Source organism: Capra hircus, chromosome 14, assembly GCF_001704415.2.
Source record: "Capra hircus breed San Clemente chromosome 14, ASM170441v1, whole genome shotgun sequence".
NCBI classification, from domain to species: domain Eukaryota; kingdom Metazoa; phylum Chordata; class Mammalia; order Artiodactyla; family Bovidae; genus Capra; species Capra hircus.
The window spans coordinates 37,054,074-37,077,610 of record NC_030821.1 but is presented as its reverse complement, the minus strand read 5'-3'; the positions used below and the strand labels follow the sequence as shown (position 1 = coordinate 37,077,610).

Genomic DNA, 23,537 nt, shown 5'->3' with positions numbered 1-23,537 from the left:
AAATGCAATAGAGTTGGGTCTTACTTAAGGAAGTGATAAAGACTGAGAGAAAAACACGTTTCAGACCATTCAGACTCATCTAATTTACCAAAGGGGACTCAGAAATGGCTCATCTCATCCCAAAAGGAAAGGGAAGATTTGGGTGACACGGCCTGAAACTCTTGGGATGATGCGGTCTTTGCCGTCTTTGCCAGCCTCATCTGATGTCACTGTCTTTCCTCTTTGAACATCAGCCATGCTGGTCTCGTTGTGGTCCCAAGGAATCACTCTATACCTCAAGATTGATACTCTTTACACGTGGCAATTTCTCTGACTGAGTCTTCCCACAACCAACGACCACATACACCTACCCTCCAGCCCTCTACACACACACACACACACACACACACACACACACACACACACACACACACACCCCACCATTCCATTCCTGCCCAATTTTGCCTCCTCCCTCCTTGGGCTTCCCTGATGGCTCAGCAAGCAAAGAATCCACCTGCAATGGAGGAGGCACAGGAGACACAGCTTCATTCCCTGGGGCGGGAAGATCCCCTGGAGAAGGGCATGGTAACCCACTCCAATATCCTTGTCTGGAAAATCGCTTGAACAGAGAAGCCTGGCAGGCTACAGTCCATGGGGTTGCAAACAGTCAGACACAACTGCGCACATGGCACACACACTCCTTTACAGGAGCATCAGAACTGAGTTGCGACAAAGGCTTTCAGATCCAATGCTGTTTCCTCCCCCTGCATCTTCCACAGGTGTTACCATCCAATAAACTTCCTGCACGTTCAGCTCTATTTGGCTTGGGTCATACCATCCCATCCTTCACATTAGCCTTAGGGTCCCATGTACCACAAAGTATGGGTTTCCCAGGTGGCGCTAATGATAAAGAATCTGTCTGCCAATGCAGGAGACGTAAGAGATGTGGGTCCAATCCCTGGATGGGGAAGATCCCCTGGAGAAGGAAATGGCAACCCATTCCAGGATTCTTGCTTTGAGAATCCCATGGACAGAGGAGCCTAGGTGGCTACAATCCACAGGGTCACAAAGAGCTGGACACGACTGAAGTGACTCAGCATGAAAGCACCCTAAAATGTAAGAGGAACTCATGGCAACAGTGGTGAGAAAATCACTATGTCAGCTCCTGGAGTTATAGAATCAGGCATGTCACCTGATTTCCAAGATGTGAATTACACATCTTGGAAAAGCATCTCCTGGTGTCCCCCTAGGCCCTTGTAGGGAAGGAACACTTGATCTTGAGACAACAAAGATGAAGCATCCAGAACTGCCCATTATGAATGGCGTTCTCTCAAAGCCACTAACTCATACAGTCACAACCTGCTTCTTCAGGTGGGAAGGGGACATGAGAGTTCAAGCTGAGCTGGGCTAGTAGGCCTGAGTCTGTTGTGTGAGCAGGTGGCCCAGGCCCCCAAGTCACCCACCAGGATGGTCCTGCCCTCCTTCCTCAGCCCAAGCCTATAGCCACATGGGGGAGGAGATCCCCAGGGTCCAGATGAAGGGGAAGAAAAACACCTGAGCTTGTTTCTCATGGCGTGATGGGCTGTCGCAAGGTGAATGGGGACAGCAGCTGTATTACACATGCTTTAGAGACACATTCAGAGCTGGCTGTGAAAGAGCAGTTAGGGAACATTTTCCTAATGGATGGAACTCTGAGTGGTGCAGCATGTCACACACTTTGTTAAGAAAGCAAAGTGCCCACACAGAGACGCATCCGCAGTAGGGAAAGGTCTGGCAAGCTGCTCAGGGCCCTGGAAAATAAAAGTTTAGAGACAAGGAAGTATGGAGCAGGGAGACGGACATATAGGATTAGGCATGAAATGTGAAGTGTGACCTTTCTTTTATGTGGTCATGCCCACTAGAAGCATCTACATGGAAGATGACCTGGCCAGTTGATGCAACCATTTAAAAAGCAGAGACATTACTTAGCCAACAAATGTCCATCTAGTCAAAGCTATGATTTTTCTAGTAGTCACATATGGATGTGAGAGTTGGACTATAAAGAAAGCTGAGTGCCAAAGAATTGATGCTTTTGAACTGTGGTGTTGGAGAAGACTCTTGAGAATCTCTTGGACTGCAAGGAGATCAAACCAGTCAATCCTCAGGGAAATTAGTCCTGAATATTCTTTGGAAGGACTGATGTTGAAGCTGAAACTCCCATACTCTGGCAACCTGATGGGAAGAACTGACTCCTTAGAAAAGACCCTGATGCTGGGGAAGACTGAAGGCAGGAGGAGAAGGGGATGACAGAGGATGAGATGGTTGGATGGCATCACCGACTCGATGGACATGAGTTTGAACAAGTTCAAGGAGTTGGTGATGGAGCCCTAGCATGCTGCAGTCCATGGGATCACAAAGAGTCGGACATGACTGAGCGACTGAACTCACTGATCTCCTTCCTGGCATGATAGGTACATGAACAGAGGGGTCATGGCTGGGGAGGCGAGTCTATGTCACGGCCCAATAGTGTGGACTCCCAACAGCCAAAGCTGACAAGCCTCCTATCCATATACATCAGAGGCCAGAGAGAATGAAAACCACAATCACAGAAAACTACCCAAACTGATCACAAGGATCACAGCCTTGTCTAACTCAAAGAAACTATGAGCCATGCCATGTAGGGCCAAGACAGATGGGTCACAGTAGAGAGTTCTGAAAAAACATGGTCCACTGGAGAAGGGAATGGAAAACCACTTTAGCCTTCTTTCCTTGAGAACCCCATGAACAGTATGAAAAGCTGACCCACCTCTTGCCTTTTCTGAATGCTGGATGTGCCAGCAACAGAGACTGATTCTGAGACCCTGACATGGTGCTTTTCTCACCTGGTATCAAACTGATGAAACTCAGTTCCCAGCTTCCTGAGAGGCATAAAGTTTCATTCTCACAAAATGGACACTGACTGTGAGTATGGATTTGCTTTTCCTCTCTGCAGAACCCCTGCCACTACCACTGTCCAAGGACTTACAGAATATGCCTCATCTATCAGCATCCACTCAATACATCTGACCAAGGGATTAACCTCTCAGCAGAGGATGAGTGGGAATGGGCCCACAACCCTGAGCTGTCTCCTATCCTGCACCATCTAGGAGCCACTGGCCTGGCAGCATGCTGGGATGGCGGGCTGAAGGCACAGCCTGAAGGAACCACCCTGTGAGGATGTGTGGCCACACGTCAGGATGCAGAGGATACAATGAAGAAGAGTTTTCAAAATGGCGTCGTATCCCCATTGGAAGAGTGGGAACCAAGGGTGGAAGGAGTTTCTCCTCTTACCATAGTCACACCCAGTGACCTCGGGAAAGACTTTTTAACCGCTGTCCCTGCACTCTGGACTCTGCACGACCAGAGGTCCCACCCCGGGCTCTGGATTCTGCATGATCAGAGGTCCCACCCCGGGGGATGTACTCTTGCTAGAGCATCCAGCAAGCAGCCCACTGACTGTGAGCTATGACTGCTACCTGTGTGCTTTGGTTCTTTGTGCTCAGGGATCAAAGGTGAGAGGAGGGGTCACCATCTTGACAAAAAGAAGGTGTGGCTGCTGATACCCAGGAGGGCAGGAAGGAGTCTATGTGGAACTTGGGTGCTCTACTCGGGGTCCTATTAGAAACCTCTTGCCCAACTGTGAGTAAGATGGAGCAACACTGGCCTGAAAAGGATATAGTTTCCAGCCGGCTTACAGTCCTTCAGGTGGAAGGGATTGGATTATACCACCAGGTAAACCGCAGAGACCAGCAGATGTGAAGTGCTGAGCAAGAGGAGTTTGAAATGGTCAGCGGACCCGGGGAGGTGACCGAGACCAGTTGTGGCTCTGAGATCAGCTCCAGTCAGAGGGGCTGCAGTTTGTCTCTGTAGCCTCTTTAAGTTCTGCTTCAGGAAGAGAGGTACACTGGGACCTTGGAGGAGCAACGCCCCACACATATATGGTGGAATGGATCCACGGGGTGCAAGAAGATGCATGGGTGTCCCCTCTAGACATAACCTGACATTCCACTGTGAGGACCACAGTCAGCTGACAGCTTTGGCTTCAGTGGATTTGGAATCTATGCTGAGACTGGGCTAAGCCCACGTTCTTCTCTGATAGCTCACAGCCAGTGATGGTGCAGCGTGGACACTGTACCTGGCCACTTTCACCCAACACAAGAGTCTGAAAGGGAAAGCTGTGCTCTGAAGCTTCACACTAGGCTGGCAAGAACTTTGTCATACTCTAAGACTTCTTTGCTTTATCTTACAGCTTCCTTCTTTTAAAGGTGTTGCCTCCTCTACTTTCCCTCAAAAAAACCCCCAAAACAAAAAAAACACCCACAAAAAAACTCTTGTACTTCAAAATCCATCTTAGAATCCACGTCCCGGTGGCCTGGAGATGACATATATATATATATATGCTATTCACATTCCCTTCTTGGCCATTAACATAATTATAATTATTGCATCAGGCTTTCAGGTGGCTCAGTGGTAAAGAATCCACTTGCCAATGCAAGAGATGCAGGTTTGATCCCTGGATTGGGAAGATCCCCTGGAGAAGGGATAGGCTACCCACTCCACTATTCTTGGGCTTCCCTGGTGGCTCAGCTGGTAAAGAATCCTCCTGCAATGCAGGAGACCAGGGTTTGATCCCTGGGTTGGGAAGATCCCTTGGAGAAGGGAAAGGCTTCCCACTCCAGTATTCTGGCCTGGAGAGGTCCATGGACTGTACAGTCCCTAGGGTCCCAAGGAGTTGGACATTGCTGAGTGACTTTCATTTTCCAGTATTATAGCCAGGAAAATTTCATGGACAGAGGAGCCTGGCAGGCTGCAGTCTATGGGGTCTCCAAAGAGTTGGACATGACTGAGCAACTGAGTACAGACACAATTCTTGCATCAGCTGTATAATCATTTCCTCACTGCTACTGTCCACTCCAACAAAGTCTCTGAGAACCGCTCCCAGTCCTACCTTGTTCACCAGAGTATTTCGAGAGCCTTAGGAAGGATCAGGCACGTCCTAGGTGCTCATATCTCCCTCCACCCTTGCCTGGAGTGACCCCATGGACTATAGCCTGCCAGTCTCCTTTGTCCATGGGACTTTCCAGGCAGGAACACTGGAATGGATTGAAATTTCCTACAGGGGATCTTCCTGACTCAGGGATTGAACCTGCATCTCCTGCATTGGCAGGCAGATTCTTTACCACTAGCACCACCTGGGAACCCCAATATATGTTATTACTTATTATATTTTTATTTCACCATTTACACCAACACTAGAAAAAATACTGAAGACACCAGTCATGAATGCTAATTAAATCTCATATCAGTAAAAACTAGAAGCTATACATATTGTAGATAACATTCCACAATGAACAGTTCTAGAAAATAATTTCTCTATCAAAATGCATTCCTGCTTCCCTCATGCATGGCATACAGGTGACAGACATTAAACAATTATCAGGGGGGGAAGCAATAATTTTTTAAGTGATTAATGTTTAACAACTCCAGAAGGCAGCAATTAAAAATTGTTACCATCTGGTGATGACTGCATGATACGCATGGCTCAAAAATTCTCCTGGCTGAGTGTACAAAATAAATTGCAAAACCTATCAAAAGCAACCATGTGGTCAGAAATGACTAAGAACGCCGAAAATCACAAAAGAAGGGGGATAGGGTGCCCTTTCTAAATACTATGTAAGCATATAAGCAAATTTCTTGAAGGCAAGAGTTGGCTTTTTGAAACTATACCCACTATATGACAAGACAGTACTAATAACCTCCACAAAGTGTAGTGCGTGTTGCTGTCCCCAGCTTTCTCTCAGTAAAAGTGGACTACTCTAACTCAAAAACCCATAAGATGAGCTCTGCAGGTGACCTATGGAACAGACTGGTCATTTTAACTGTCCCTTTAATAAAGTGGTTTAATTAAAGAAAAACATGTTTTATTGTATGAACATCAGATACAAGGCAACAAAAACTGGGAAGAAATATAAGTTTAGAAAATCTAATTAAACCTAACAAATTTATAAAAAATATTAATGCTTGGGCTCAATACCAAAGATAAGGCTCCATATGAGCAAAAGAGAAAAAGAGGATATGAATGTACATCTAATAAAATCAGGAGTGATATCTGAAACATATTTAAACATTGGTAAGACATGTGCCTCGACCAGTTAGAGAGAATGCTGAGCACTGCAGGATCCTGGAGACTCACTACTTTCCCAGATATTGACTCTTTACTTGCCGGGCTATCAGGAGGTCCAGGAAGGTCCCAGAGAAAGGGTCAAGTTATGGGGATTAGGAAGAGGCAGTAGGTTGGGGCAAAATCTATATATTAACTAGTACCAAAGTACCAGTAGAGCTGTTCTGTTGGTACATACTGGCCAAGTACATCTTCAAGTCTGATATTAAAAGAGCTTAGTAGCACTCTCCAACATGAAGGACTGACTGATTCATTCATGTGTTATTAAAAGAAAGTCAGGAATTTAGAAAAAGGCAAATAAGCATCTATAATATTTATAACTTAAATGGGGATTTTTGATCTTTATCATTTGAACAATAATTAGAAATCTTTTCTCATCATTAATGAGAATCAAGGCAAACATGAGAAACACATTGCATCAGCAACCTAAGAAATGGGAATTTGTAAGTTGCAAACTGCAAGCCTCAACACATTGAAGGAGTTTGATGATTTACTGATCACTTACTATAAATCAGACACAAAGCTGAACACTTAATAATACATGGATTCCATTATTCCTTAAAAACATCTTGTGAGGCTGGTATTATCATTTTACAGAGGAAGAAATGAGGCTCAGTATTTTGCCCAAGGCTATTTGGTTAGTAAGCAGACCCAACTAATCTCAAAGCCTGGGCAGGATTATAACCACAGCACTACACGTCCTCCTTAGCTGGCCCTGGCTGACTGAATGGGCAGTCACATTTGCTAGACTTCACTGCTGACAACATCTGAGATGATGCTCCTCAGTATGGTCTATAAATAAGACAAAAACAGATATTTTTTCTTGCTGCTGAATAAAACACTACCACAAATGAAAGAAACATATACAAAGCCTGACTGAAGGTCTGATTAAAGTTTCTAACTGCCAAAGTGTGAAAGAACCTAGTGGTGGTTCTTCATGAACCTTATTAAACTGATCACTGATGGACTGCCATTTATGCTCCACTGGGCCACTGACAGATAACCCCAGAGAGTGAATGACCACAAGCATGAAAGAGATTTGACTACATGATAGGAGAAAAAGGAAATGTAAATTGACCCAATATAAGGGTATCATAATTTTTAAAATGGTGTCAATTTCAAATTCACTTCTTAAAATGTATCTACTCTTGCTAATCTAGGACAGACATTGAAAATAAATGTAAAATATGGCCTTGCCTTTTCTAAGTTATCTGAAGAGTAGAATATAGAGCTACTTGTTTTCTGAAAAGAATACATGTATTTGGTATCTGAAGCAGGAATCAATGGAAAACTTTAAGATATATGGCACAGCATCCATCTCCCCGAATCATCTGTTCGATAGTTCAATAACTGTAATGAGATTCATTTGTTGTGTGAAATAAAACCGTCTTTGCAGAAAGGTCATCTAACTCATAAGGGAGTAACAGAGAGATGGTTGAGTTATGTCAACACCGGAATTGCACAAACTGGGACCCTGCTGTCCAGCTGGGCCGGCCACACAGCAACACAGCAGCCCCTGTGCTCTGACCTCTTCTCTCCCACTAGAGGTAATGGATAGAACCAGAGATCTGGCATCTCAGGACAAAACAAGATCCTCATAAGTTTCTCGCATTTTTCCAGAAAGAGACATAAAGATCCCTTACCAGGAAATTCCAATTGGCATTAATCTGAGTCACCACGCCAGAGAGGAAAACGCCCAGGAAGAGAAGGGAACAGACGAAAGCTGTCACAGACACAAACATGACCCATCCTTGCAACAGAGGTAGAGGAACATTGGAGGAGGCGACTAGGATCCACACGAGTCCTCCGAACACCTGCAGGGGAAAGGAAACACAGTGATAGATTTGGCACAGAACTGGACATGCCTGCATCAGGCTTCCTCGCTGTCTTGGTTCCTCCCCAGACCCCTGCATGTGTTCCTGCAACCCCGCCAGTGACATGTCTCCATCATTACTGGAGATGCCTTCTCTCAGCTGCAAGCAAGAGCTTCTGCTCTGGGGCCTGATCTGACTCCACACCATTTCTGAACCTGCCTTTCTGTTGGACTCTTGTCCTCAGTCTAAGACCAGGTTCAGCATGCTTTCACCATCTAAAAGTATTTTCTTTTAAAAGAATTTGATAAAGAATAAATATATGTATGTGTATTATATAACTGAATCCCTTCGCTATACACTGAAACTAACACAACATTGTTAATCAACTATGCTCCAAAAAAAAAAAGTTAAGTATTTTCCCTTGACGTTGCTGCCTCTCTGGTTTCCTCTCTAAGGATTTCTTTCCAGTTCACCATTTTTACAAATTTATCTCTCCACCGCCTCTCCTTATTACCATCTACTGGCTTCTGTTCTCGCCACTTCTCAGAGAGTCTATTAGCAAAGATCAGCCATAAATTTCTAACCTGTCACTTCTCACAGCCATGCTTCAGTCCTTATCACGACCTACTCACACAGGTGAGATTTGCCTACACATGGTGACTCAGATGGTAAAGAACCTGCCTACAATGCAGGAGACCTGGGTTTGATCCCTGGGTTGGGAAGATCCCCTGGAGGAGGGAACAGCTACCCACTCCAATATTCCTGCCTGGAGAATTCCATGGACAGAGAAGCCTGGTGGGCTATAGTCAGTCCATAGCATCACAAAGAGTTGGATATGACTGGGTGACTAATGCTAACTAACTGAATAGCTGTAGCTACTGTACATGACTGGAGAAGGAAATGACAACCCACTCCAGTATTCTTGCCTGAAGAATCCCATGGACAGAGGAGCCTGGTGGGCTACAGTCCATGGGGCCGAAAGAGTTGGACACGACTCGGCAACTAAACCACCACCACTGTACATGATAGAAAACAAAATCTTTCATCATTTATTGATGCTCTTCTATGTGTTGGACATAAGAATAAGTACTTTAGGTATTTATACACCCATTATTCAGTAAATACCCACTGTCTGGCACTGTGCTGGGTAAAAGGCATAAAACGGTAAACAATGGTCTCAGCCATCACAGAGTTCATAGTGTCTTATAGGAAAGAGGAAATTAAGCAAGTCTCTTAAATGCTGCTTCACTTGTGGCACAATTGGGCAAACGCGGGGCACTAAATCCAGTTGTGAGAAGTCAGAAAACACTGCCTAGAAGCAACAGCTCAAAGGACAGTGCCAGGGAGAAGGGCAGAGGGCAGAGGAGGCTGTTTCAGGGCAGGAGGTAAATCTTGAGATGATCTGGGGCAGGGGGGCTGAGAAACAGCCTGGCAGGGCTGCAGGGCAGAGCTCGGGGTGATGGAGCAGCAGGCTGGGACATGAGAGCAAAAGAACGGATGAAGAAAATACCCAGATTTATGGCTGGGGCAGGTAGCAGTGAGCGAGAAAACAGAGGAGGAGGAGTTAGCGGGTGAGGACAGTTTAATGAAGCTGACAGCAACGGTCTCCTCCATGCTACCGCCAAAGAGATAGAGGCTAGGGACTTTCCTGGTGGTCCAGTTGTTAAAGCTCCTCCCTGGTTGGGGAACTAAGATCCCACATGTCATGCAGCCAACAAAAAGAGAGAGTGTGACATAAAGGCTACACATCCTTTACAGGGTATTCCAGGCCCTTTATGAGCTAATCTGTCTTTTCCATACTTGTCTCTTGCCACTGAGCCCCTCACATCTTACATTATAGAAAAAGAAATGAACAGTCCAGAGACAAAGCTCTTTCACATTTGAGTGGCCTGACTTATGTTGGCCCAGAATATTGCTCCTTCCCTATGTGTTTCTGAGAAACTCCCATGCATAGCTCACCATGGATAGCACATCAACCAGAAGGCCTTTCCTGAGTTCCATCCCACGCTCAGGCCATCTTCCTGCCCTCTGGGCAAACTCCCTATTGTGGATTTGTTACATGGATGAGAAACACTGTATTAATAATTAATGCCCCTGGCTTTCAGTCCAACTGTACTACTAGACCTTCTTGGCAGTAGGCTGTCTTATATGCCTCTGTATCTAATATCATTTATTTATCTACAAGTTAATTCTTTCTTAGCTCTCGGTCAGGCACTGTGCCATATTTGGCAATGAAAACCTAGGTTATAGAAGTATCCTGGAGACACAAACAGGTAAGTGGGAATAAATCCCCAGCTCCACAAACAATACAACAATATAGATGACGTCATAGAAGCAGGTTATGTCTGGCGTACGGAAGGCTCTTAGATATTTGCTTCGTGAACAAACAAGTTATTTCCCATGGGAGAACAATCGGAGCGCCAAATATTAAAAAACAATAATCATGTGTATCTTGCTAGATAATATCCAACTTGCTCATTAGAAGCTGAAAGTACAAGTATTAATTCAAGTTTCTAAAAAAACAAAAGAGGCCCACACAATTCATTAGTGCTTTGAAAAACATTTTGGAAAGCCTAAGTTATCACTTGAACAACAATAATGAAAGAGCCAGTCTAATACTTTGATAATAATGTTGTTATATCTCAAGTCCTAATTCCAAACGAAACATGAACCATCAACCCGGAAAGTTTTATGAAGTAAATCTAAGTCATGAATATTAATATATACTTTAAAAAAATATAACCATAACCTTAGTAGCTATGAAAGAAACAGTGTTCCTGGTAAAAGATTCTCTGCTCTTTCTTACTGTTTAATACATATTTGAAGGTGATAAGATCTTTCATTTCTTCTTTTTTCTCAGCCTCTTCTTCTTGGTACATTGTTCTTACTCTCCCACCAATAAATAAGCAACATTATTTTAAATACTGCTTAAGAAATACACCGGAGAAGGCAATGGCACCCCACTCCAGGACTCTTGCCTGGAAAATCTCATGGATGGAGGAGCCTGGTAGGCTACAGTCCATGGGGTCGCTACGAGTCGGACACGACTGAGCGACTTCCCTTTCACTTTTCACTTTCATGCATTGGAGAAGGAAATGGCAACCCACTTCAGTGTTCTTGCCTGGAGAATCCCAGGGGCGGCGGAGCGACTCTATGGGGTCGCACAGAGTCGGACACGACTGAAGCAACTTAGCAGCAGCAGCAGCAGCAAGAAATATACATCACTACTAAATATCTATTAATTCAAGAATCATTTCTTGAGACTCCAGGTGCCAAAATAAAGAATAAAGAACAACCTGCCATTGTCCACTGGGGACAGGCAGACTCAGAAGGATAAGCATCATTATACGATACAGAGGTTATGATCACATGACGCCTCTAAAGAAGATGCTGTATGATCTCTTGGAATTAAGCATAACATGTAATAAAGCTGGACTGGACCTCAATCTGCTGCCAAGCACTGTAGTAGGACACTGAGAAAAAAGGTGGAAAAAAAAAGGCAAGGTTCTGTCTCCAGGAGCTCTAAATAAGGGAGAAATAGACACCATCAAATCTGATTCAGGAGCAGATTGCGGTGAGTGCTATAAAAAGAGCTCAACGCTGTGTGCTCCGGGAGATGGGGAGAGGAGAGAAGGAGCAGAAGGGGAGGAATCCAGAAGGCAGGCCGGGGAGGCAGGCTCTGAAGCAGGCTTTCAAGGCAGATGAGGGCTGTAACCGGGGATGCTAACGTGACACAGTAGAGATGAACTGTCCTTGTCAGACCCGAAAGTACTGTCCTTCCCATACCTCAAAGGCTAGGAAAGGGAACTAGGCGTGTATATGAGAAACAGACTTGCGTTCCTATCTGTGATGTGGGTATGGCTGGAAAGAGGGGAGGGGAGGCAGGAAGGTGTATGAATGCCTTCCCCCCTACCCCCACAAATGCTTCTGCAGGCATGCGTGCGCACACACACCCACACTACATCCTTAGATCAGAGATTCTGTGAAACCCAGATTTAAGTCTTGCTCAATAATGGAGAAGGAAATGACAACCCACGCCAGTACTCTTGCCTGGAGAATCCCATGGACAGAGAAGCCTGGTGGGCTACAGTCCCTGGGGTCGCAAAGAGTCGGACATGACTGAGCGACTAACCCTTTCACTGCAGTAGATAGAGGATGGGCCAGAAAAGAGAATTAAGCCACTCTGGAGATCCACCTTCCTCGTTGCAAGACTGCCACCTTGGTAAACAGGTCCGGAGGGCCTTGACACAGTATTTCTCCTTACTCCACAATGCACTATCTCTTCTTTTTGCCAAAAGCTACTTTTCTCCTGAGCATCCAAATCTGGCTCCAACTTAAAAAAAAAACAAAACCTGAGCCTTTACTAACATTACCAATGTTGAGTATATTCTCTTCACCTGATTCTAGGCATTCCTTAGTTCAGCGTATTTACCGGCCACATTAATTATCAGCATCCTTGTTCAGTAGAGGTGACTCTGGAGGAAGCTTTGTTTTTAGAAGTGAAAAGCAGAACACAAAAATGGTTAAAATCTGAGGGAGAACAGTCTTGCAGCAACTGGAGAGTGCACACGGCCTGAGAAGTGGGGAATGCCGGCTCACCGGTGGTGTGTCTTGGATCTGAGTCCACTTGTGACCGCTTGTCTGTTATGGCCTTCCACCACTCTCTGGTGTCCTAAAAAGTCTGATAATTACATACAAGACTCCCTAAGGCACCACCTTTTGAAATTTCTTCCAGGAGTAAAGTCAGGGCTCATGACTTTGAATCTGGTATCAGTCTTCCCCTCTTACCCTCGCCTCCTGAGCTCAAATTAAAGTGTACTTGGCATGCACCTTAAGTGCTCAAATACACCTCGAGTTGCAGGGACTAAGTTGCTACCCATTCCTAAACCCACAGGTCTCCTCTGTGGCTTAGTGTGTGCTCATCACTGCAGATTGGTTCCTGCAGGCAGAGGGTGTGACCTGGCTGAAACCTTGCCATAAGAAAACCATGCAGCATTCATCCACACATTACACCAAACTGAACCCTCACAGTTGGAGCTAAAACATGTTTTCACTAGAAACTGTGGAAGGACAAAAATACGTAACCCCATGGGGAGCCATGGTCTTGAGTAACTGATAATTCTGGCTGCATGGATTACAGACTTCTCAACTTGGCTCCTATTTGGATGGTCTTCCTATGTCCCCTAAGGATGCCTTTTGCAAACACCCTTTTTCTTTTCAAATGTCACTTATTTCCTAACAGCGTGCTTTTAAACATGCCCTCCGACAACTTAGCTAATAATTTCCAAACCACTTTGACACCTTCATCTTAGTATACTCTTATTATTCACTAAATAAACAGGCCAATTTCTCCGCTGACCTATTTTCAGTCAATATTTGGAACGAGACCAGGGAAAGGTAAGTGAAGCTGAAGGTGTGAAGGGCTGGTCAGACCGCCCCTAAGGAGAAACACTTCAATACTGCCAACTTTCTGTATGTAAAGCATAGCCCTCTCTTTCCAAATTTCCTACTATTTACATATTGGACGTTTCATCACTTTATATCAGTGGAATGAAAAAACCAGAATGCCTAGAGGAAAAAAGAGTCTCCCAACCTGGCTTACAGAGTTAGCTTGAGTATGACGTTAAAGCTGACGAGGCTAAGAGAAATATGAGCTAGTATTTACCTAGCTCTTGTGTTCCAAGCACTGTTCTGAGGGTTTTATTTGTACCAACTTAAGCCTTACAAACACTGAGAGATAAGCACTCTTATTATTCCCATTTTATAGATAAGCTCTTCAAGATACAGTCATTAATAACTTGCTCTAAATTATACAGCTAATAAATGTGAGACCTGGGATCTGCACTTATACTCTTAACATTATGCTATTCCAGCCCCCAAAAGTCTAATGTTTATCCCAGAGCAGAGTTTTTACAATTTGGCCATGGATTGGCTTGGGGGAAAGGGCCGGATTGATTCTCCAAAATCATATCAAATTGGGTAGGTAAGTGCCTATACATTTTTTCTGTATACAGTCATATATAGTCTTCAATGTCCATCAGAATCACAAAGGGGTTTGAAGGCCTCCAAAAGTTCAGAACACCTTATCTTCTTGACAGTCTCTCCTATTTCAATGGATGCTGACTAATTGGGTTCCTGCACATGAAACAGTATGGTTAAAGGACATTTAACATGTTCAGACTATTTATCTTCTAGTGAATAGATCATCTGTAACTCCATTTTATATACAACATGTTTTCAAGTGGAATATACTTCAGTCAACAGATACAATAACTGATAGGTGTATTTACAAGGCAGCCCATAAAAGTGCAAAGTCTTTCACGAGGTGACTGCAGTCCAGTGGACACAGCACGGGGGAGACTGCTGTCAGCCTCTGCAAGCTCACCCTCTCGCCTGCAGTGCTTGTTTCCCTGCCGCCCTCTCTCAGCACTGCAGCCTCGGTCCCTCTTCCCCTGCATCCAAAGAGGCCATCACACTGGTCCATGCTTCTGCCCAGCATGCTGCCTTGAGACTTTTTGTTGGATAACAAAACTCTGCTACCAAGTCTTAACAGAAAGACTTCCCTGACTGGTTGAAATCAGAGGCTCGCATGCATGTTTTGCCCACTGGATTGTGAGGTCAGAGTCAGCCACATTGCCTAAACATCTCTGTATGCCTAGAACCCAGGCCAGCACTTTATACTGAGGATGCTCAACTGCATCTCTTTTGAAATGAATGGAAACTCACCAGTGTGTGTAATAGATGGTTCTAGAGGACAATGCTCCAGAAGAGCAGCTTGAGACACTGGGAACACACTGCTGTCTGGAGCTTGGCTCATTCCTTGGTACATGGTGGGTGTGCAAAAATAGGCACGAAGACTCGGGAAGCAGGAACATGTCCTTCTCAATTTTTAAGCTATTATTGGCAACACCCACAGCCTCATACAAGATCTTAGGAGCCTAGGGCAGCAAGTTACGGGGAAGCTGGCACCTTTTGAAATCTAGCTCATGATACCTCTTTCAATCTTCTTTCTAATTCTTCATTTGAGACCAAGATTTTATTCAGTTTACCTATTCTGCTGCAATGGCCATGGAACCAGTGACCGAAGTATGCTTGCTGGTGCCTTGCCCCCTCCACCCTGGCTCCTCTCCATCAGTCACCATCTGCCTTCTCACCATGCTGATTTCCATTCAAACTGGTCCTGGACTAGCCCTGGTACAGTTCTCAGAAGCAAACACTGTCAAGGCGTTTTGTTTGTTTTGTTTTTAATCAGGGAAAAAAAGGACAAATCCTGAGAAGCAACAATAAATGACATCTACAGAAAAGACCTAATGCAAATGAGGATTTGCTATTTCAATTTACACTTGAAAGATTTAAAAATACATATGACAATGTCATAAAGAATTAGACTTGTTCCTTGTCCCATCTGAGCTAAACTTCCATTTTGGTTTCTCAAATAGCTGTTACTAACCCTAAAATGGAAAGCCCATATTTTAAGGGAGATGTATGTTCTGGCTCTTTTTTACTCTTATTTATAGTTTCCCTTGATTTTTAAAATCTGTTTTCCATATGTTTATAGGTAGCAAGTTATCCCCCAGGTTAAAATGTTCATGCAGAAATACCAATGCTTCAGCATCAAAACGACTGTATAAGTCCTTGCCTCTTATTTTTCTTTTTATCCCCCTTCTTCTGAAAGCTATTATTCAAAAGTTAGGAATGTCGTCTGTGGTGACTATTCAAGGGCATGGCCCTTTTCACATAAAATAGGACACAGGAAAGTCAAGTAAACTATAAGCTCCTGAAGAAGAGTCATGACATTTTAGATGTTGGGCAATAATAAGTGCTGGAGAAGGTGTGGAGAAAAAGGAACGCTCCTACCCTGTTGTTGGGAATGTAAATTGGTACATCCACCATGGAGAACAGAATGGAGGTTCCTTAAAAAACTAAAAATAGTGATACCATATAATCTAGCATCCTACTCCTGGACAAATATCCTGAGAAAACCATATTTTGAAGAGATAAATGCACCCCAGTATTCACTGCAGCATTACCAACAATCGCTAAGACAGGGAATCTGTGTTCACTGACAGATGAATGGATAAAGAAGATGTGGTATACACACACCATGGACTCAGCCATAAAAAGAATAAAATAATGCCATCTGCAGCAACATGGATGGACCTAGAGATGATCGTACTAAGTGACGTAAGCCAGAAAGAGAAAGACAAGTGTCATATGATACCGCTTATATGTGGAATCTAAAAAATGCTAAAAATGAACTTACTTACAAAACAGAAATAGACTCACAGATGTAGAAAACAAACTTATGGTTACCAAACAGTAAAGTGTGGAGGGAAAAATTAGGAGATTGGGATTAAATATATATACACTACTAGACACAACATAGAGCATCAATAAGGACCTACTGCATAGCACAGGGAACCATACTCAATCTCTTGTAATAACCTATAATGAAAGAGAATGTAAAAAAAACTGTACACTTCTATATGGAGAAGGACATGGCAACACACTCCACAATTCTTGCCTGGGAAATCCCATGGACAGAGCAGCCTGATAGTCCATGGGGTCACAAAGAGTTGGCTATGACTTAGTGAGTAAACAACAGCAACAATACTTATATATATGTATAACTGAATCCTTTGCTGTTTATATGAAACACAACACTGTAAATCAACTATATTTCAATAAAAATTTTTGTTTCCTCTCCAATGTTTTATTATAAAAAAAAATCATACAGAAAAGAAGACTGAATTTTACAGTGAATACCTACAGCACCTAGATTTTTCCATTTAGTTTTTACTATTCTCTTTTTTTATTTTTTTAAATTATGAAAGTATGATAACACATTTACAGGAGACTTGGAAGATACAGAACAAGGTTACATATAGTTCCACTATATACATATCACAATTATTTTTTAAGTAGTAAATTAAGATTTTTAGTTGGAATTCCAATATCAAACTCTCTAAAATTAATAGCAAGGATATACAGAGAAACAGAAGAATATAACAGACCTGAAAAGCACTGTAAATGAATTATACATGAAGTGTTATACAATTTTCACACAACAGTATAAATAATTTTTTTTTAAATAAAATGTTTCCTTTCTTCAAGAAAGAAACTGGACAAGAATTTAAGCAGGCATACTTCAAAGCTGCCCTTCCCCGCTCCAGTCAGTTTCCCTGAAATATTTTCACACACTCTTCAATTTGTCCTGCAGAACAATCACACAGCGTTTGTTAAGTACTGCACACGCGTGGTATTGGGTACAACAGCCTGGCTCCTGTCCCATGTCTTTCCTATTCGGTTGTATCAATGCAAACACACTCCATCCCCAGCTCCTACCACCAGGTACAACATTCCTATCGGACTCCACAAGACAAATCTCTCCTTTACCTTTTCCTCTGGAGCTCAAGGTCAAGGTTTTCAGCAACTTGGTTTAAAGTTTCCCATATTTCAGTTCTTCATATTTCTTAGGGAGCTGCCAATCACGGCAAATGACTGCTGAAAATAATCTTTGGCAGGGGCTTTGTTTTTTTCTCTTATGAAGTTTTAAAGACTCCTTTCTCATGGATAGAGATTCTCGACTCAGACGCAAAGGAAAAATCTTAGCTAAGAATTAAAATCCTTTTAACACAATGGCACCCTACTCCAGTACTCTTGCCTGGAAAATCTCATGGCTGGAGGAGCCTGGAAGGCTGCAGTCCATGGGGTCGTTGGGTGTCAGACATGGCTGAGCGACTTCACTTTCACTTTTCACTTTCACACATGGGAGAAGGAAATGGCAACCCACGCCAGTGTTCTTGCCTGGAGGATCCCAGGGATGGGGGAGCCTGGTGGGCTGCCGTCTATGGGGTCGCACAGAGTCGGACAAGACTGAAGTGACTTAGCAGCAACACAGGGAAATATACTCACAGATAGCCCCGTCTTCACCACTGCAGACACAAAATGTCACTTTACAACCATTATCTATTTTCTGGGTGAGAGAGGAAAACTCTACACAGTGAAACATTTATGTCTTAGTCCATCTACAGTCAAAGCTGTGGGTTGAAAATAACCTGAAATCCTTGCCATAGATTTATCTGCGTGACTGCACATGCCTGCTGCATAGCCCATCCCTCCCCATCATCCTTTCATTAACATTTTGTTTTTCTGGTATAATTCCTCTGTGTTATATATTATACTCAAGTTTGGTTTAGGATCATTTCAGGCCACGTCAAAACTTTACATCATGGTTGACCTTCTAAATGTCAAGTCTGTGTCTCTTCTCTGCTTCTTCTCTTTGTCATACTTCTGGTTTGCATTATCCCTCATCCAAACTACTGCTATAAGCCCCTTAGCTATCGTCCCTGCCTTTAATCTCTCTGCATTAGTGACCAACCTTCACTACTCAAAGATTTCTACAACACAAGTCTGATCAAGTTTATCTCTGTCCTTCAGCAGCTCCCCATCACAGACAGAATAAATGTTATGCCTTGGCTGATCATTTCTCAGCAAACCACACCCTGAACTCTACCTGCCCTTTTTCTTCCCCTGCCACCTTCCCATGAGTCATGTAAAAAAACACACGTCGAAAAACACTAATCGTTGCCAAAACCTCTATGCCATGGTCTTTCTTGTCTCTGGGGTTTGCACATATTCTCATTTCTACCTGGAATTCTCCTTCCCATTTTTTTTTTCTGTCTATTGAACCTCTACTCACACTTTCAGGTTAAACTCAAATGTCACTGTCCCATTGAAGCTGCCTGATATGACCTTCCCAGTGGCCAGATGTACTCCACCCTGTTTTTCAACAGTACTTTTCATAAACCAATTTTATCACTTCAAACATAGCATTATAATTCTTTCCTGGCTTTTACTTCACTGTATAGGAATTTCTTTTAAGAGCAGGAGTTACTTAATTATCCTATTTTCAGGGCATAAAAGAAGGTATGATACATAGCTGGTTCTTAATCATTTGTGGAAGACATGAAATTACTGTGGCATCCTAAACACTGCAGTTGGAAGCCTATGAATAAGAGTCTCAGACTATCTCACATAGAGAGAGATGTTCAGGATTATCCTGGGGGAATGCAGATGGTTTCCTAAACACTGAAACTGTGAAACACGCTGAATACGATAATGACCTTTACTCTTTTCCATGTTTAATACATTTGTACTTTTTAATACAAGACAAGCTCATTAAGGACAAGAACCGGAAACAGCTTGCTCAGCCCCAAAGTTCAGATGCTCCAATGGCATCTTCCTAAACAGACCTGCCTGGAGAGTGCTTTGCCTATAGTTCACTTTCCAAGGTTGAGTCTTTATTCCCTGAATGGTAGTTATTTGGGGACATATCCTCTCAACTAGGTTATAAGCTCCTTCACGTGAGGCAGGGTCTAAACATCTTTGTTCCTAGAATGATGTCTTGTACACAATAGATGTTCACTAATTACCTGGAGAATGATTTGGAAAACATTAATTCAGGAACCACTGAATCAAATCATTAGATTTGGAAAATGATAACTTTTGAAGGCTTCCCATCTTAAACTAAAAAGCTTTGCTTTGCAAAACTAACTTAGTATTAAACTCTTCAAAGCAAGCACATGTTGGTAAGTACAGCTGAGTGCAAAATGCCAGAGGAGGACAACTTAGGTGTCTAAGAGTTGCACTATCTCCACCTGGGAACCCAGCACTATAAACTACTTTACCTGGTGTTTACCTGTATCTTTTGAGTTATCTCCCCAACAACTGCCTTACACTTGAGAGACTGTGAATATGGTACAATAAGGTGAATTGAAATCAAATTATTGGAGCAAAGTTCTTAGTGTGAGACATGAACTCCAAGATCATGGTTTCATCGATGACTGAGCCCAGCGCATCTTTGTCAGGTTCGGTTTTCAAGTGTTCAGTTTTGACAGCACTCGGACATTAAGAAATTGCAAGGACAAGTAGATCTGATAAAAGGTCAAAATTGAGGAGTCTGGGCATATTTAGAAACCTTGGCAGAAGCTGTCCCCAGAAAGGCGATCATCAGTGTTTAGAACTACTTCTCACATTAATTTACAGAGAGAAATTTCTGAAGAGGCGCCATGGGAGACTCAACAATTTCAAGGGATCAGAACATTAGAGGGAAATTAAAGCACAAAGGTGCTTTAAAAGTGTCTTCTTTGCTCATATCTGTGCACCTCCTCAGTGTGGACTTTCTAGATAGTAAGAGGGGACCAAGGTGGTCTCCATCTCAGCTCTCTTAAAGCACATAATCCAATAGTGCTATGTGGTACATGATGAGGGCCAAGAAGGAGCTATACTTTGGTTCCAATGTGCTCTCTGCTTTCTCTAAGGTCACCAATTCCACCGAAATATTTTGGTCCTTTTATTTTTCATGGGTTGGGTTGGGAAGGAGGGATGTTGATATCAAGTGAAAGGTAATGTGGGGCTCAGATTTAAACCTATCAAGATATTTGGCCATAACAAGTGAAAATAAATGGAAGTGGCTTTCAGAAGTGATGCCATTCTATCTAGATAAAGATCCTAGAAGTGCTTGTGGGCTAAGAAGAGGAAATGAAGAGACAAGAGGAAAGACACTGGATATTTCTGGGACTGAAATATCCAGAAGTCTGGGACTTCTCCTGGAATGGAGCGAGGCAAAAGTTCTAGCAGGGAGAGAGGCTTCTTGTCAACAGAGTCCCATAAAGGTCTCCCTTGGTGGTTCTCAGCCAAGACTGCATTAGTACCTCTGGGGAGATTTTGGAAAAACCTCACGGACTTGAGGTGCTCCCCTAGAGAGTCTGATTTAATTAGTCTGGCCTAGGGACTATTTTGAAAATCTGCCTGAGCAATTAAGTATGGCGGGAGTTGAGGGATTAGATAAATAAAGAGGATACTGGGGTGGGAGAGAGGAAATAGAGTAAATCATTTTCCACTTTTTTCCCTCAGAATTAAGCAGAGTTTCCAGAAAGTGTCACATAAACACAGATGGTTCTTGAGATGGCATGTGATTTGATAGCACAGGGATGAGCCTTCTTTGCATATATATATGCACATATGTATGCCACATATCGTTACATATACATACACCTGCTCTGCTCTGCTCCACTAAGTCATTTCATTCAGTCCAACCCTTTGTGACCCCATGAACCATAGCCTGCCAGGTTCCCCTGTTCATAGGATTTTTTGGCAAAAATACTGTAATGGGTTGCTGTACCTTCTTCCAGGGGATCTTCCCAACCCAGGGATTGAATTCACATCTCCTACACTGGCAGGCAGGTTCTTCACCACTAGCGCCACCTGGGAAGCCCATATATACATACATATGTATATATTTACAAGTATCTATTTTAATAAATATTAGAAAAATATAACCAGCATATCACATTTGAGAATTCATGTTTTTAATGCTTAGGATGAGGCTAAGATAAGGTACTGAAGTGCAGAAGGTAAACGCATTTAAGCGCACAATCTGTAAATTCTAGAACAAGTGGATATGGCAAAAACTTCTGACAGAGGTGAGCTTCCCTGATGGCTCCCATGGTAAAGCATCTGCCTGCAATGGGGGAAGGTCCCCTGGAGAAGGAAATGGCAATCCACTCCAGCATTCTTGCCTGGAAAATCCCATGGATGGAGGAGCCTGACAGGCTACAGTCGGTGGGGTGGCAATGAGTTGGACACGACTGGGCGACTTCACTTTCACTTTCTGACAGAGGTATGCAAACAACTGGAGTTTGAAGAACAGCAAACTCAAGTGGCCCAGAACCTGTGAAATCTTTCTCACCAGCCTTCACTGGTGTACACTGTCTCCCTTGGCCTAGCGGTGCAGACAGCACAAAGCCTCCCTCTCCTGGCTCTTCTCACCTGGATGCTCGTCCCTCATCCCAAGTATTCAGATACTTCCAAACTGGGCACAGACTCAAATCGGCCTCTTCCAGCCTCGCAGTCACGATCCGATTACTGATGTTAAAGCCTGGAACTTAACTTGTCTCCTTTTTCAGATTTAAATCTGAGCTAAAACCTAACTTAGGGTGCCTTAGCACAATAGGGCGGAAAACCAATGCTCACCAGGCGTCCCAGCTCCGCAAGCACAAAAGTGAAACCTAAGCGACCCAAATCCAGGTTATGCAAACTCAAAGGAGGGGGTTGAGGGGGCGAAAGGAAAACTCCAAAGCGAGCAAACAAAACCCGCCTGCAGAAAAGGCGCCGACTCGCGAACATTTCCCTCTGTATTTGCCGTTCTCAGGGCATGATGCAACCTAAGGTTGCCCAATTTATATTTGAACATTTTTCCCAGCGAGCTTCAAAACCTCCCAACTCCATAAAATGACGTTTTAAAAGTTCAAGTCTGCAGCCCAAGAAGCCTGCACGACAGGCCGGATAACTCGACGGTCACCTAAGCCCAAGGAACTGGGCTGAGTCTCAAAGGTAGATGAGGGAGAGGCGCCAAGGCCGGCAGCTCGGAACCTGACAGCCACGTCTGTACCTTTCCCCTACCGGCCTCAGTCCACTGCATTAGCTACTGCCAGGGGCAACCGTCTGCGCTTCACCTTTCCCCTGCTCTGCTTCTTGAGCCCTGCTCCTCTCCCCGATCCAAAGGGCGCTCAGAGTGGCAAAACGGGAAAACCAAAACCCCAAAAAAGGTGCCCAGGTCTTTAGCCTTCCTTCTCCTCTTCCTGGTACCTCCCGACCCCGCTTTCCACATCCTGGCGGCCTCCTGGTCACCCAGTCATCGGCTACACCTTGCACCACCCAATAAAATGGCAGGTAGCAACAGGCGAGGCCTCCAACCCCGCGAGCCAACCACCCCGGGCAAGCCTCCCGGGGTCTCCGACGGTACCCCCAAACCCAAATCGCCCGTCTACTCTCCAAGTCTCCAATCCACGGTCCCGCGGAGCCTCCTGATCGCTCTCCCGGGACCATTTCTGTCCCAGCGGAGGAGCAGGTGGCCGCGTAACAGGTGCCAGGCGAGAGGGCCCGGGCGGTGGCGCCGCCGCCCAGATGGGGGCTGCGCTGGGCACCGGGAGGACCCGGGTAGGAGCGCCGGAGGAGGCCACGTCGGGGGGACAGGAGCGGGGGTACCGCGCAGAGGGAGACAGCGCTCGGGGGGGGGGGGTCAGGATGCGGCCGCCCGTCCTCGCCACCCAGGACGCGACCCTCGCCCAGGCTGCCCCACTTACAATCTCCAGGCACACGAAGGCGCCCGAGTAGGTCCGCAGGATGTCGGGGCCGGCGGGCAGGGTGACCCGCGGCGCGGGGAAGGACATGGCAGGGATTCGGAGGCGGCGGAACTGGTGCTCCGCCGGCCGACATGCTGCAGCTGCTGCGTCTCCGCGCGCCGCCGCCTCCCTCCGCCCGCCTCCGCCTCCCGGGCTCCGACCGCCGCCGCCGCCGCCGCCGCCGCCGCCCGGGCCCGCCGGGTCCTGGCGCGCCGCTCGGGAGGGAGGAGGCGTGGCCGCGCTGTCCTCGGCCAGGCCGGGCCCCGCCCCGTCACGTGGGCCCAGGTGAGCGCGCCTCCGCCACGGCGCCCGCGGGGGTCACGTGCACAGGTGCGGCGGCCACCTGGCCGGATTCTT

General features: G+C 44.8%; 1 protein-coding gene across 1 annotated transcript in view; it reads right to left on the bottom strand.

The window, feature by feature from the left end:
• MAL2 (mal, T-cell differentiation protein 2) overlaps positions 1-23,325 on the bottom strand; it is a 29,480-nt gene extending 6,155 nt beyond the window's left edge. The window contains 3 exon segments of the mRNA XM_018058377.1: positions 7,822-7,992; positions 23,142-23,234; positions 23,236-23,325. Of these exon segments, the coding sequence (XP_017913866.1) occupies positions 7,822-7,992; positions 23,142-23,234; positions 23,236-23,274 (303 nt within the window). The 5' untranslated portion in view covers positions 23,275-23,325.